General features: G+C 52.1%; 1 protein-coding gene across 1 annotated transcript in view; it reads right to left on the bottom strand.

The window, feature by feature from the left end:
* LOC142295623 (alpha-1,4-N-acetylglucosaminyltransferase-like) overlaps positions 1-12,169 on the bottom strand; it is a 63,669-nt gene extending 51,500 nt beyond the window's left edge. The window contains exon 1 of the mRNA XM_075338723.1: positions 11,603-12,169. Within this exon, the coding sequence (XP_075194838.1) occupies positions 11,603-12,169 (567 nt within the window). The remainder of the gene's footprint in view (positions 1-11,602) is intronic.
* Between the last annotated feature and the right edge of the window lie 646 nt (positions 12,170-12,815).

Raw genomic sequence — 12,815 nt, 5'->3', positions numbered from 1 at the left:
ACAATCCTAAAAGAAGGTTCCCTACCTGTGACCAGACTGTATCATCCACGTGGAGTCCCTGAAGGTAATACACCGACACAACACCTGTGGGGCTTCACAGTTACTGCACTCACACTCCCCCGGTCCACAGTACAGCAGTATGAGCTGCAAAAAGCTCAGCGTCCCTGCTCTGCAATGAGGCGGCTGACAGCCGCTGTCTGCACATGCGGCCACCATCTTTTCAGATGGAGGAGGGATCACAGGGACCGGTGTGACAGCAGGTACCGGGAAAGACCGGGGGGAGGGGGGGTGACAAAGGGTGATGGTGGGTGATCTGGCAGGACATGGGGACGACTTTTCTGTTGCATGTGACATGTCACATGCTACAGAAATGAGAGGAGGAGGAATGCGGCAGGTGCGCCAGTCGTGCGCGCTGCCATCTTGGAAGATTGTGAGGGAGTTTGGGATCAGGGGGGGCACTTTGGCAACACCGGGGGACTGGAGGAGATTAGGGGAGGATATTTATCTCTCACCTGACATGTTTGATCATGCCAGAGGGAGATAAATATTTTTTTACTGGTGCTGTCATTTAATGTAACGTGATCATCGGTATACGGTGTATACCGATGATCACAAGACTGGGCACCAGGAAAAATGGCCCGAATTGTAATCTCCAGGGTCTCAGCTACTTCCGGAGCTGAAACCCTGGAGATTTTCCAACGCTGGGGGCGCTATTCACCTTTTTCTTACCGCCATTTTAAAACAGCAGATTGGAATACGTACCCTTTGCTACCAATGTTTTAATCCATACGGCGGTCATAAAGGGGTTACGGTGCTAAGCTGACACTGTATAACAAATTGTATGGTGCATTTAATTTTCCCAGCTCAACGTTGCCTAATTCTGGGAAACAACTGGTGGATCAAGGTGCTCACCAATCATTTAGATAAATTCCTTGATGGATTTAGTTTCCAAAATGGGGTCAGTTGTGGGGGAGCTCCACTGTTTAGGCATGACAGGGGCTCAGTAAATGAAACATGGCATCTGCTAATGATTGCAGCCAATTTTGCAATGAAAAATTTAAGTAGCGCACCTTCCCTTCCGAACCCTGCCATGCACCAAAACAGTAGATTTCCACCATATATGGGATATCAGCATTCTCAAGAGAAGTTGCTTAAGGAATTGTAAAGTCAATTTTCTCCTCCTACCCTTATGTAAATAAAAAAATTGTGATTAAAGTAATATTCTTGTGGTAAAAATGTATTTTTTTCATTTTTATGGCTCAATGGTGAAAAATTCTGTGAAGCATCTTTGGGTTCAAGGTACTCTGAAAACAGCTAGGTAAATTCCTTGAAGTGTATAGTTTACAAAATGGGGTAACATATGAGGTATACGTAAAATTGCACAACAAATTGTATGGTGCACTTTCTCTTGTTGCCCTTGTGAAAATACTAAATTTAGAACTAAAATATTTTTGTGTCAAAAAGTTACATTTTATTTTTTTTTTCCCCGCATTGCTCTAATTCCTGTGAAGCATTCAAAGGGTTAATAAACTTCTTGGATGTGGTTTTCAGCAGTTTGAGAGGTGCAGTTTTCACAATGGTGTTACTTTTGCATATTTTCCATCACCTAGGCTTCTCAAAGTCTCTTCAAATGTGAAGTAGTCGCTAAAAAAAATAATTTTGTAAATTTTGTTGGAAAAATGAGAAATTGCTGATAAAATTTGAACCCTTCTAACTTTCTAATGCAAAAAAATGATGTTTAAAAAAATATGCTGATGTAAAGTACACTCTTTGTGTGGAAAATGTTGTTTAGTAACTATATTTTGTGACATATCTCTTGGATTTAATGGTATAAAAATTCATAGTTTGAAAATTGTGAAATGTTCTAAATTTTAGCTAAAAGTTAGATATTTTTACCAATATCTGCAAATAATATCACCTTAAATTTACTACTATGAAGCTAAATTATATGCCATGGAAAAAAACAGTCTCAGAATCATCTGCAATGTCTGCTGCATGTGGAAGATGGGGATTGTGGTGTCCCGAGGCTGTGTCAGGGCAGGTAACAGAATGGGAAGTTGAGCATTAAGGCCTAAAGCCCGCTTTACACACTACAATATATCTTACGTGTCGGCGGGGTCACGTCGTAAGTGACGCACATCGGGCATCGTAAGGTACATTGTAGTGTGTAACAGCTACGTGCGATTACGATTGAACGGTAAAACGTTCATCGCACGCACATCGTTCATTCCTCATAAATTGAACGTCAGGTTGTTCATTGTAACCGGGGTAGCACACATCACAGTGTTTGACACCCCGGGAACGATGAACAGATCTTACCTGCGTCTTGCGGCTCCCGGCCAGCAATGCAGAAGGAAGGAGGTGGGCGGGATGTTCACGTCCCGCTCATCTCCGCCCCTCCACTTCTATTGGCCGGCTGTCACGTGACGTCGATGTGACGCCAAACGTCCCTCCCAATCCAGGAAGTGGACGTTCGCCGCCCACATCAAGGTCGTATGGATGGGTAAGTACGTGTGACGGGGGATAATCATTTGTGCGGCACATTCAACAAAATTGAACGTGCCGCACATACGATGGGGGTGGTTACGATCGCATACGATATCGTATGCGAAATCGTAACATGTAAAGCAGGCTTTAGACACACGGCATGAAAATCAGTGCGAGTCGGACTAATATTAGTCTGTGTGTCAGCACACATGAGCAATTATTTTCTTAGCCTTAATCGGACCTAGAAAACAATCGCAGCATGCTGCGACTGTAATGCGTTCCTGGTTTCTCTTACACCCATTCAAGTCTATGGGGCGAGAGAAAAATCACACTGGACTTGCAGTACACTGGTGTACCGTGAGTGCAGGGCGAGAATGGCAATAGCCGGCTACGAGGAGTCTGCTGGCCTGAGGCAGGGAAAACACAAGGAGTTGAGTAGAGGTCAGCAAACAGAGCAGTCAAGTTCAGTACAGAGTCCTGTGCAGACGGACGGTTCAAACAGTCAGGCAGGCAGACGGCAGTGGCCGCCTGCAGGACACTGGGAACACGACCAGCGGAACCGTAAGGGACCGGGACAGGGTAGTGGCCTGCCGGAACCGAACCGGGGAGCTAACAGGATACCGGAGCACCAGGCAGGGTACTCAGACCCCGAACTAGGCTATATGCCACCACCATAGTCGAATTAACTGATTTACGTCTGAACTCAGGGGTTCATTCCCACCAAAGTCTCGTTTGAAGGCAACAGCCCAACCCGTCCGGATAGTAGCTGTGACGCCCTGGACCCCTAGGGGTCACAGTACATTAACACCACACACACCCCCTCCCCTGGGTAGGTGACACCAGTCAAACAGAAATCCTTGTTGCCACCCTCCAGGGTCTGATGTCCACACCAGGTGGGGCGGAGCCAGGTGGTTGTCCCCGCCCACTGAGGAGTTCACAGGCCTGGAGGCGGGAAAAGTAGACATTTGAGAGTGGACAGTAGTTGGTGGTAGATAGTGAAAGTGTGAGGAGTGAAACTGTGTCTGGGTTGGAGCCCAGGCACGCTCAGCAAGGTCGGCAGATGGTGGTGGCCGTCTGCAGGAGTTGGCGTAGGTCAGCGGAACCGTAGGGTCGGGCGGTGGCCCGCTGGTACAGAACCGGATAGGATAGCGGGGACGCCAGGATCGTGCACCCGTATTGTTCCTGGAAGCCGAGCAAGTAACATGTCCGCCTCGTCTAGCCAGTTCGAAGAGCCCGCGCTCGGAACAGCGACGTGGATGAGGGCCCGGACCAAAGGGGTGGAGGAGCTGGCGAAGATGGCTCGGGAGCCTAAGATGGAGACCCTTCTAGTGGAGCTGGCAGGTGACCCACACCGGCAGCTGCGGCTGAGGGACCCGGTCTGCCCCTGGCCCCCACTTGGCCTCCCCCATGGCCCGTGCCGGCCGCCTGTGCTTCCCTGCTCAGCCTGCTGCCCTCAACGTCAGAAGTGGAGTCTGTGATGCTGCCCCGCCAGGGCCCAGATGTTAGAGAGATCGCCAGCCAGCTGAGCGCTGAAGTCCCCGCGCAGGCCGCAGGAGCGGTTAGTTCAAGGGAGCCGATGGTGGGCCCCCGTGCTACATCTGACGACGACCCGCCTGCCGCCGAGGAGCCGCTGGTTTGGGCCCAGTTGGAAACCGTAACCGATCTGCAGGACCCCACCACCAGCCACCTGGAGTCAAATGATAGCGGCTCAGGGGCTGACACGGAGCCGGTCTCGGAATCGGAGGAGGCCGATGAAAGTCTCCTCAACGGCAGTGCCCCGGCAGCCACTTACATCCCGCGGAACGGAGGGAATGGATATCGCATGGCCCTCTCCCACCACGCCTGCTGTGTATTGCAGATGTTTGAAGCAGAGGTCGAGTCTGCGTCGGAGGGAGAGCTGGAGTAATGGTAACCAAAGTTAAAGTCCCCGTTGGGACCCTAAGTTATGTTTTCTTAACCTTAAAAGCCCTTGCCCACATGAGAAATCATGAACATGGCCGAGAACTCACAGGCCACCCACAAACTGGTGGGCTTGTAAATAATTCCGGGCTGGAGTTCCGTTAACTGCCTCCGGAGAGGCAGGTTGGAGGAAGGACCCGCAGCAGAGCAGGCTGGGGTCCGGTGACCACCCTCCGGGGTCAGGGGGCCCCCTGGATGTGGGGCCCCCTGAATGACAGCCAGGTGCGAGACACCGTACCCGTTCCCGCTTGGGCGACCTGAACCAGGTTATGTTTTCCGGACTGGGGAAAAGGGGTGCTGCCCATTTCTTAGGGGCAGCATCAAGGTTTAGGTTGTTTGGGTGGGAAAGCGGAAGAACTGGGACCCGTCCGTTGTTATTAAAAAAATGTTTTTCATTACCGTTTGCAACGTTTAAAGTAACATGCCTCCCGTCAGGGAAGAGTTGACAAAAATGCATAACGTTTGTTTGTTTTTCTCTGTTATTTATATTTTTCAGAAAATCAAACCTGTGATAGACGGGCAGCCCGCGGACAGTCTGCATTTTACCAAGGGGGAGTGTGATGCCCTGGACCCCCAGGGGTCACAGTACATTAACACCACACACACCCCCTCCCCTGGGTAGGTGACACCAGTCAAAAAGAAACCCTTGTTGCCACCCTCCAGGGTCTGATGTCCACACCAGGTGGGGTGGAGCCAGGCGGTTGGCCCCGCCCACTGAGGAGTTCACAGGCCTGGAGGCGGGAAAAGTAGACAGTTAAAAGAGTGGACAGTAGTTGGTGGTAGACAGTGAAAGTGTGAGGAGTGAAACTGTTTGTGTCTGGGTTGGAGCCCAGGCACGCTCAGCAAGGTCGGCAGATGGTGGTGGCCGTCTGCAGGAGTTGGCGTAGGTCAGCGGAACCGTAGGACCGGGGTCGGGCGGTGGCCCGCCGGTACAGAACTGGGGAGCCGATTGAAGCCAAGCACCAAGGCAGGGTACTCAGACCCCGACCAGGCTCAAAGCCACCGTAAAGGTCAAATTCTCTGATTGCGGTCTGGACCTCAGGGGTTCATTCTCACCTAAGTCCCGTCAAAAGGCAACAGCCCAACCCGTCCAGATAAGTGCCACCGCCAAGGGCCAGAGATCCAAGGGCCAGCGCCTGCGGGTAAACGGGCTCTCCCGACACGTACACGCCGGGGAGCGGACTACCCGTGGGAAGCCATAGGAGTCAAATACACTTACACAGGTGCAGGAAAACGACAGTCACCATCAACCTATCCGGGGAGAGTGAGAACACCGCAGCCGGCTGTGGGCCCCGTCCATCCAGCCATTTGGTTTACCAGAGACTCTGTCATTCTGTATCTGAATGAGTACAACAGTGCCATCCGGCACCGCGCTGCACCGCAACGTTGCACCTGCGCCCACGCTGCCTCCCCATATCGGCACCTGCACCTACACCTCCTCCCTACTCCCCAACCGGGACCCCGGGACCAACAGCCCCTACCCACGGAGGGGTCAACATCTCAGCTGCTCTCCGCCATCGCTCCCGGGATCTCCCATCACCAGCAGCGGTAGTGCCCACCATCACCACAACCTGTGGGTGGCATCACGACCGACATCCCACCACAAACCTCCCCTTTTCTCTCGTGGGCGAGGAGGCGCTGCTCGAGCCCCGGGTCCAGCCCCGTGCTCAAGCACCGAGGAGCAGAAGCACCGAACCCGAGCACCAGCGATTCCCAGGCGAGCGGCGTTCCCACCCCTCCGCCCACGACATAGCCATCGCCAAAGGCCAAAGATCCAAGGGCCAGCGCCTGCGGGCAAAGGGGCTCCTCCGACATCTACACGCCGGGGAGCGGACTACCAGTGCTTAAGCACAGTCGTAAAACTACAACATAGGTGCAGGAGAAGGGTGGACATTGCAGGAGAAACTTGGACAACCCGACTAGGAAGCTGCAGCCGGCTGCGGGCCCCGTTCATACCTTCGTTTGGTTTAACAGTGACTCTGTGTGGTTTAATCGTGAGTACACCAGTGCCATCAGGCACCGCACCTCGCTGCACCGCAACACGGCGCCCTGCACACTGGTCCTCGCACAACCGGGCCCCGGGACCAACATCCCCTACCCACGGAGGGGTCAACACCTAGCTGCGCCACTACATCGCTCCCGGAAGTCCCCGTACCTTCACCGCAGCGGTGGTTTCCACCATCACCACAACCCGTGGGTGGCGTCACGAACAATCGTCCCAAAACCAAATACCCGCCTCCCTCGTGTGTAACGCCAACCCCCCCCCCTTGCAGAGTGACGTGACCCCCGGGTCCGTGAGAGGCTCGAGCCACCACCCGTAGAACGCGAGCATGGATCTGAGCGGCTTGGCGTCACGAACAGGATAGAACCAGTCTACTTACCGGTAGAAGTGTGCCTTGTGATTCCAGTCAGCGGCGTCCCACTGAAAGAAAAAAAAAAATCTGAAGATCCGCCATCTTGGGCGCGAAGGTTTCCAGCTCGAGTCGTCTTCCCCAAGCAGTGGAGGCACGAAAATGAAGCCCCGCCCCCAAAGAGTGCTGTAGAAAAACCAAAAGGGGGCGGGCAAAGAGCTGGCCTCATGTGATCTCGGGGATAAGAAGCAGGGACGCCAGGACTCTGCACCCGTCTTGTTCCTGGATCCCGAGAATGAAACATGTCCGCCCCATCCAGCAAACCTAAAGCCCCGGAGCCCGCGCCCAGAACACCGGCATGGCTGGAGGCCCAAACGATGCTGCTGTGTCGCCGCAACCAAGCGGAGATGCGCTCTGCCTGATGGATTGATGGACGGCCGAGGTGGGGGAGCTGGTTACAGTCGCGCGGTTGTACGAAGTGGAGACCATTCTTGAGGAGCGGGTAGGTGACCCACGCCCCTATGTCCTTGAGAGACCAGCCGCTGTGGCTGAGGGACCTGGTCTGCCACCGGCTCCTACACGGTCTCTCCCGGTGCCCGCGCCGGCCGCCGCTACTTCCCCGCCCGGACGTCTCCACCGGCAGCGGAGGCCACGGTCCTGGCCCAAGGAGACCCGCCTACAGGGAAGACCACCAGTGGAAAAGGAGATGCAACAGTTCCCGCGTGGGCCGCAGGAGCGGCGCCCGCCCAAGACGCTGAAGCTGAGGCAGCATGGGTCCCGTTACCGCCGGGAATGGCGACGTGGCTGGAAAGAAAGTTGGCGCAGTTCTGCATCCAGGTCCGGGTTGAGTCGATGCAGCAGGCTCTGGGCTGGAAGCAAGAGATAGAAGAGATGGCAGCCGTGGTGCGGGTGAGCGAGAGGCCCGCCTCGGGGAAAATGCCCCTGCAGGATCAAACCTTCCCAGACCTGCTGGCCCGCCAGGAGGCAGGGCCCGTTCATGGTGAGGCCCGTGAATCCCAGATGTCCCAAATCTCTGTGCAAGCCCCAGGCGTAAGGAGGGTGCACCTGGGTGCTCAGCTGGACCTCTGAGCTTCCCCGCCACCTTCTCACAATGAAAAGTGAGGCAGCGGACTCCCGTTGTCAAAAGGACAGTCCCCGTTGGGACCAACAGTTTATTTGGTGGTAGCTCGTTGGCTGCTGAAGTGCCCGTCCCCATTGGGACTGATGTTGTCACCTTTACCCCTTAAAGACAAGGCTGAGAACATGCAAGCCACCCAAAAACTATTAGGTTTGTAAATAGTCCCCAACTGCCCCTTCCCGCAATTTCCAGTCCCCGGAGAGGCTGGTTGGAGGAAGGACTGGCAGCAGAGCAGGCTGGGGTCCGGTCACCACCAGGACCGGTGACCATCCTCCGGGTCAGGGGTCCCCTTGGACGTGGGGCCTCTGAAGGACTGCCGGGTGGTAGCACCGTACCCGTTCCTGCTTGGGTGGCCTGGGTCAGTTCCCGTTTTCCGGACTGGGGAAAAGGGGTGCTGACTGTTTCTTAGGGGCAGCATCAAGGTTCAGGTTGCTTGGTTGGGAAAGCGGAAAGACCCGTCCCCGTTAATGTTATTAAAAATGTTTGTTTTCCCGTTTGCAATGGTTCAAGTGATGTGCCTCCCGTAAGGGAAGAAAAGAAAATGCTTTTTGAACGTTTTTACCTGTTATTTATCTTTTTGCAGTTAACAACAAAATAAACCGGTGTGAATGGGCAGCCCGCGGACAGTCTGCATTAAACCAAGGGGGAATGTGACGCCCTGGACCCCAGGGGTCACAGGTTACAACACTCACCACATGCACCCCCACACTAGAAAGGTACCTTCAGTCAACCATAAAGACCTGATTGCCTCCCTCAGTGTTAGACAGGTACACCAGGTGGGCGGAGTCAGGTGGAAAGACACGCCCCCGAGGAGTCTACTGGCCTGAGGCAGGGAAAACACAAGGAGTTGAGTAGAGGTCAGCAAAGAGAGCAGTCAAGTTCAGTACAGAGTCCTGTGCAGACAGACGGTTCAAACAGTCAGGCAGGCAGATGGCAGTGGCCGCCTGCAGGAGACCGGGAACGCGACCAGCGGAACCGTAAGGGACCGGGACGGGTAGTGGCCCGCCGGAACTGAACTGGGGAGCTAACAGGATACCGGAGCACCAGGCAGGGTACTCAGACCCCGAACTAGGCTATATGCCACCACCATAGTCGAATTAACTGATTGCGGTCTGGACCTCAGGAGTTCATACCCACCAAAGTCCCGTTTGAAGGCAACAGCCCAACCCGTCCGGATAGTAGCCACCACCAAAGGCCAGAGATCCAAGGGCCAGCGCCTGTGAGCAAACGAGCTCCTCCAACATCTACACGCCGGGGAGCGGACTACCAGTGCTCAGGCACAGTAGTCAAACTACAACATAGGTGCAGGAGAAAGGTGGACATTGCCAACCCGACTAGGAAGCTGCAGCCGGCTGCGGGCCCTGTTCATACCTTCGTTTGGTTTACCAGTGACTCTGTGTGGTTTAATCGTGAGTACACCAGTGCCATCAGGCACCGCACCACGCTGCACCGCAAAACTGCGCCCAGCACCCCGGCCCTCGCACAACCGTGCCCCGGGACCAACATCCCCTACCCACGGAGGGGCCAACACCTAGCTGCGCCACTACACTGCTCCCGGGAGTCCCCGTACCTTCACCACAGCGGTGGTTTCCACCATCACCACAACACGTGGGTGGTGTCACGAACAATCGTCCCAAAACCAAATACCCGCCTCCCCCGCGTGTAACGCCAACCCCCCCTTGCAGAGCGACGTGACCCCCGGGTCCGGGAGAGGCTCGAGTAACCACCCGTAGAACGCGAGCACGGATCCGAGCGGCTCGGCGGCCGCAGCCGAGGCCGCGGGGCGGTACACTATCAACTCCTGAAAATTAATTTGCAGTGATTTCCTCATCTCTACCAACCAAATTTTAATTCAAATCATACATTAATCAAAATGTCAAAATGCAGTGATCAAACAGTAATGCTGTACACAGAGCAATGCAATGTGAATCCCATATAATAGTGATGAAAATTCTATTAAATAGAACCTGTCACATTGCCAAATTATATTAACCTGCAATTGTAGGCTTATTGTGCAGGTTAATAGTGTTAAAGTGCTGTCTAGTCATCATACTGAAAGTGCAGCTACTAGTAGAAAATAAACTTTATTCCTCCCAGGAGCTTGTAGTTGTAAGGATGGGGACATTGCCCTGAAGACACCGACTACGTTGTATTATACTAATGTGAAATGTGTCATGTGTTTATGTATATGTGCTGCCCAAGGGCTGTGGGGTACTCAGTCCCGGGCATGTGGTGCGCAGGGGGGAACAGTCGTGGTCGCGGCCGATACCCGGTCCCATGACCCTGGGGGTCGGTCCGATAAAAGGGGTGAAAAATGGAGAAAAAAATAAAAGAAAATAAAATAAAAGAGTTTTTGACTATGACACTTGCGGTGTGCGGCCAGATTATTAAAGCCGCCGCTGCAGGTTCCTGCTGGGGCTGGTGTAGTAATGCAGCTTAGGTGTTTTGGTCCCTCCACAAGCAGGGCTAGGCCCCAGCAGTGGATGATGAGGGGGGCTATAGTAAGGGGTAGTCAGTGTATGTGTATGGAGGCGAGAAGGAAACACTCCACACCGGTATTGCAGTTTCAACTTGCCTTTTTACTTTGGCTTGGTACCTGTACCTGCTGGTGCCGGTTCAAGGTGTTCCCGCTCCCCTTGTTGTCCGTGCCAGCTGTGACTTGAGGTAGCTGTCCTCCATGCACACTTGTTGGTATTGGGCCCCCGTGGCTTAGAGCTTTGAGGGGAGCCCCTCCGTTTCAGTCTTGGTCCTATTGCAGGCAGCCTGGACTATTTAATGGGTGGACTTTTGTCCCTGATCCAAGGTCCCCACTTTGCTGCTGATGCTTCAGACTCTTTGGTTGGCAAGGGACCCTGGAGATCCCCTCACCTGGCAGATCTAACAGTTGACCATAAAGTGTCCGGCTGTCCTAGGATCTGCACCCCGCCTTGTGTTTAGTCCTGTGAGCCTTGATTCCGTACTTCCACAGATGCCCCGTGGTTCCTGGAGTCCTATACTTGTGACGCCCTGGCCTATCAGGTCGTCACAGGGTATTGTGCAATCTGCCCTTCTGCATGATATCCACCTCCTCCTTGGTTACGGGTCCCTGACCTTTGGTGTTGCTAAGAACAAGCTAATCAAAATCCTAGGAACACTCTGCACCACACACACCAGACACACCAGTGGCTGGCCTGAAGGGAATAGGGTCGCCCACTTGGGGGGTTGGTTGAAGGGGAGGTCAGGTGTGTCAGGAGTCAGTCAGTTGTGAAGTGGTGACGCTCGAGAGGAGAGGTCAGGAGCGGGGCTCCTTGAGACTGCTAGGTGGCAGACGTTGGTCTGGCCTAATAGGAGCTGGACCCCGGTCGCAGGGGATCGTGACAAGGGGCACGGAGTGTCAAGGAGGACAGCTGGCGGCCTTGTGATATTACCGGGCAGGGGCCAGGACACAACAGGGTACGTGGACCTTAGGTCAGGAAGGAGCTTCAGGCGTCCTGGCAATTTACCCGACGAGGATGAAGCCTTCATGATCCGTTCTCCACCCGCTCCAAAATCGGGGTACTAGCGCAATGAGAGGGATAGGATAGAAGTTACCGGATGATGCTTAGGTCAACCCTAGACAAATAAAAGTCTGGTTTACATTTGGTCATTTTAACTACATAACACCTAATAGGAATTTGGTGTACATTACCTTGTGATACCAGGAGTGAAGTGGAGTGTCAATAAACAGTTCTTCCATTCTCAGAGGTAAGAAGTAAATGTTCTTCATGGATGAGAGCACTGAGAAATGTCTTTTCACTGTTTCTTCAATGTTGGTGTTATTTAATCCTTTCATGAAGAAAGCTACTGGTCGGTTTTTGTACACACGAGCTGCTGACTCTATGGCACATAAAACTAATGCAGGAGGCTGAATTCGATCTGTAGTTTCCAAATATATGATCCCATCACCATCTTTTAATATTTCAGCGGGAGACTTTACAGCAATGTTCATTGATGTGCTTAAAGACATAGTGATGGTCTCCAATAACGTGTTTTCCTTAACACGTGATACTTTGGTACTAGATGTAATTGTGATGTTTTCCCAACCATTTATGGGATTGAAATCTTCACCTATCAGCATAAAGGATCCATTTAATATGTTATTTCCTGAGATATAAGACACGTAAGGAATAATTCTCTCTCTGTAGGTAATTCCATAAAAGAACCCAACGGTTATCAGTAGAAGCAAGAAGACTACTACTCTCAATGATCTTAACATTTCTGAAGCATATGTTCTCAGACTGAAAAACAAAAGATACCGTAAGTCACAAAGAAATGTAAGTATAAATTGTACAAGGTGAAAAGTGGTGTAAAAAAACAAATAACATCAGAATAAGAAACATGTCAAAACATTCATATAAATGTAATCTAATGAAGGTAAAAAGAAATCTAGATGAAATGTACTGTACCAGAAAAATGTGTTTACTTATTAAACAATACATACTGTAGGTATTGCTGTAGATCGATGCCAAAATATTTTGATCCTTCCCAATTTTTTCTGTTTTTGCCTTATTTGCCTGCTTTGGATCCTAAAACTACTATTTAAAATTAGGCAAAGATAGCATAAAAACCCAAATGCTATTTTTAATTTATGATTTCATTTACTGAAGGTAACACTTTGTTTAGGTCTATCCCGAAGTGAAAAAGTCATTGCCCCAAGCTTCTAAATCAACTGGTTAATGAAATTAATAATTCGTTTAAATTTTCCTAGCCACACTCCTATTAAATATAAACATCTCTTAAAGGGGTTGTGTGGCGCCCCTGCGGCTTCAGGCGCCACAGGGTACTACACCCCCATTAGGGTGTAGTACTCATCCTAGGTCCAGGGAAGGTCAAGGCCGGTTTACACATACACCAACATACAG

Source organism: Anomaloglossus baeobatrachus, chromosome 3, assembly GCF_048569485.1.
Source record: "Anomaloglossus baeobatrachus isolate aAnoBae1 chromosome 3, aAnoBae1.hap1, whole genome shotgun sequence".
In the NCBI taxonomy this organism is placed as follows: domain Eukaryota; kingdom Metazoa; phylum Chordata; class Amphibia; order Anura; family Aromobatidae; genus Anomaloglossus; species Anomaloglossus baeobatrachus.
Note: the sequence above shows the minus strand (reverse complement) of the source record. Positions and strands in the feature narration are given on the sequence as shown.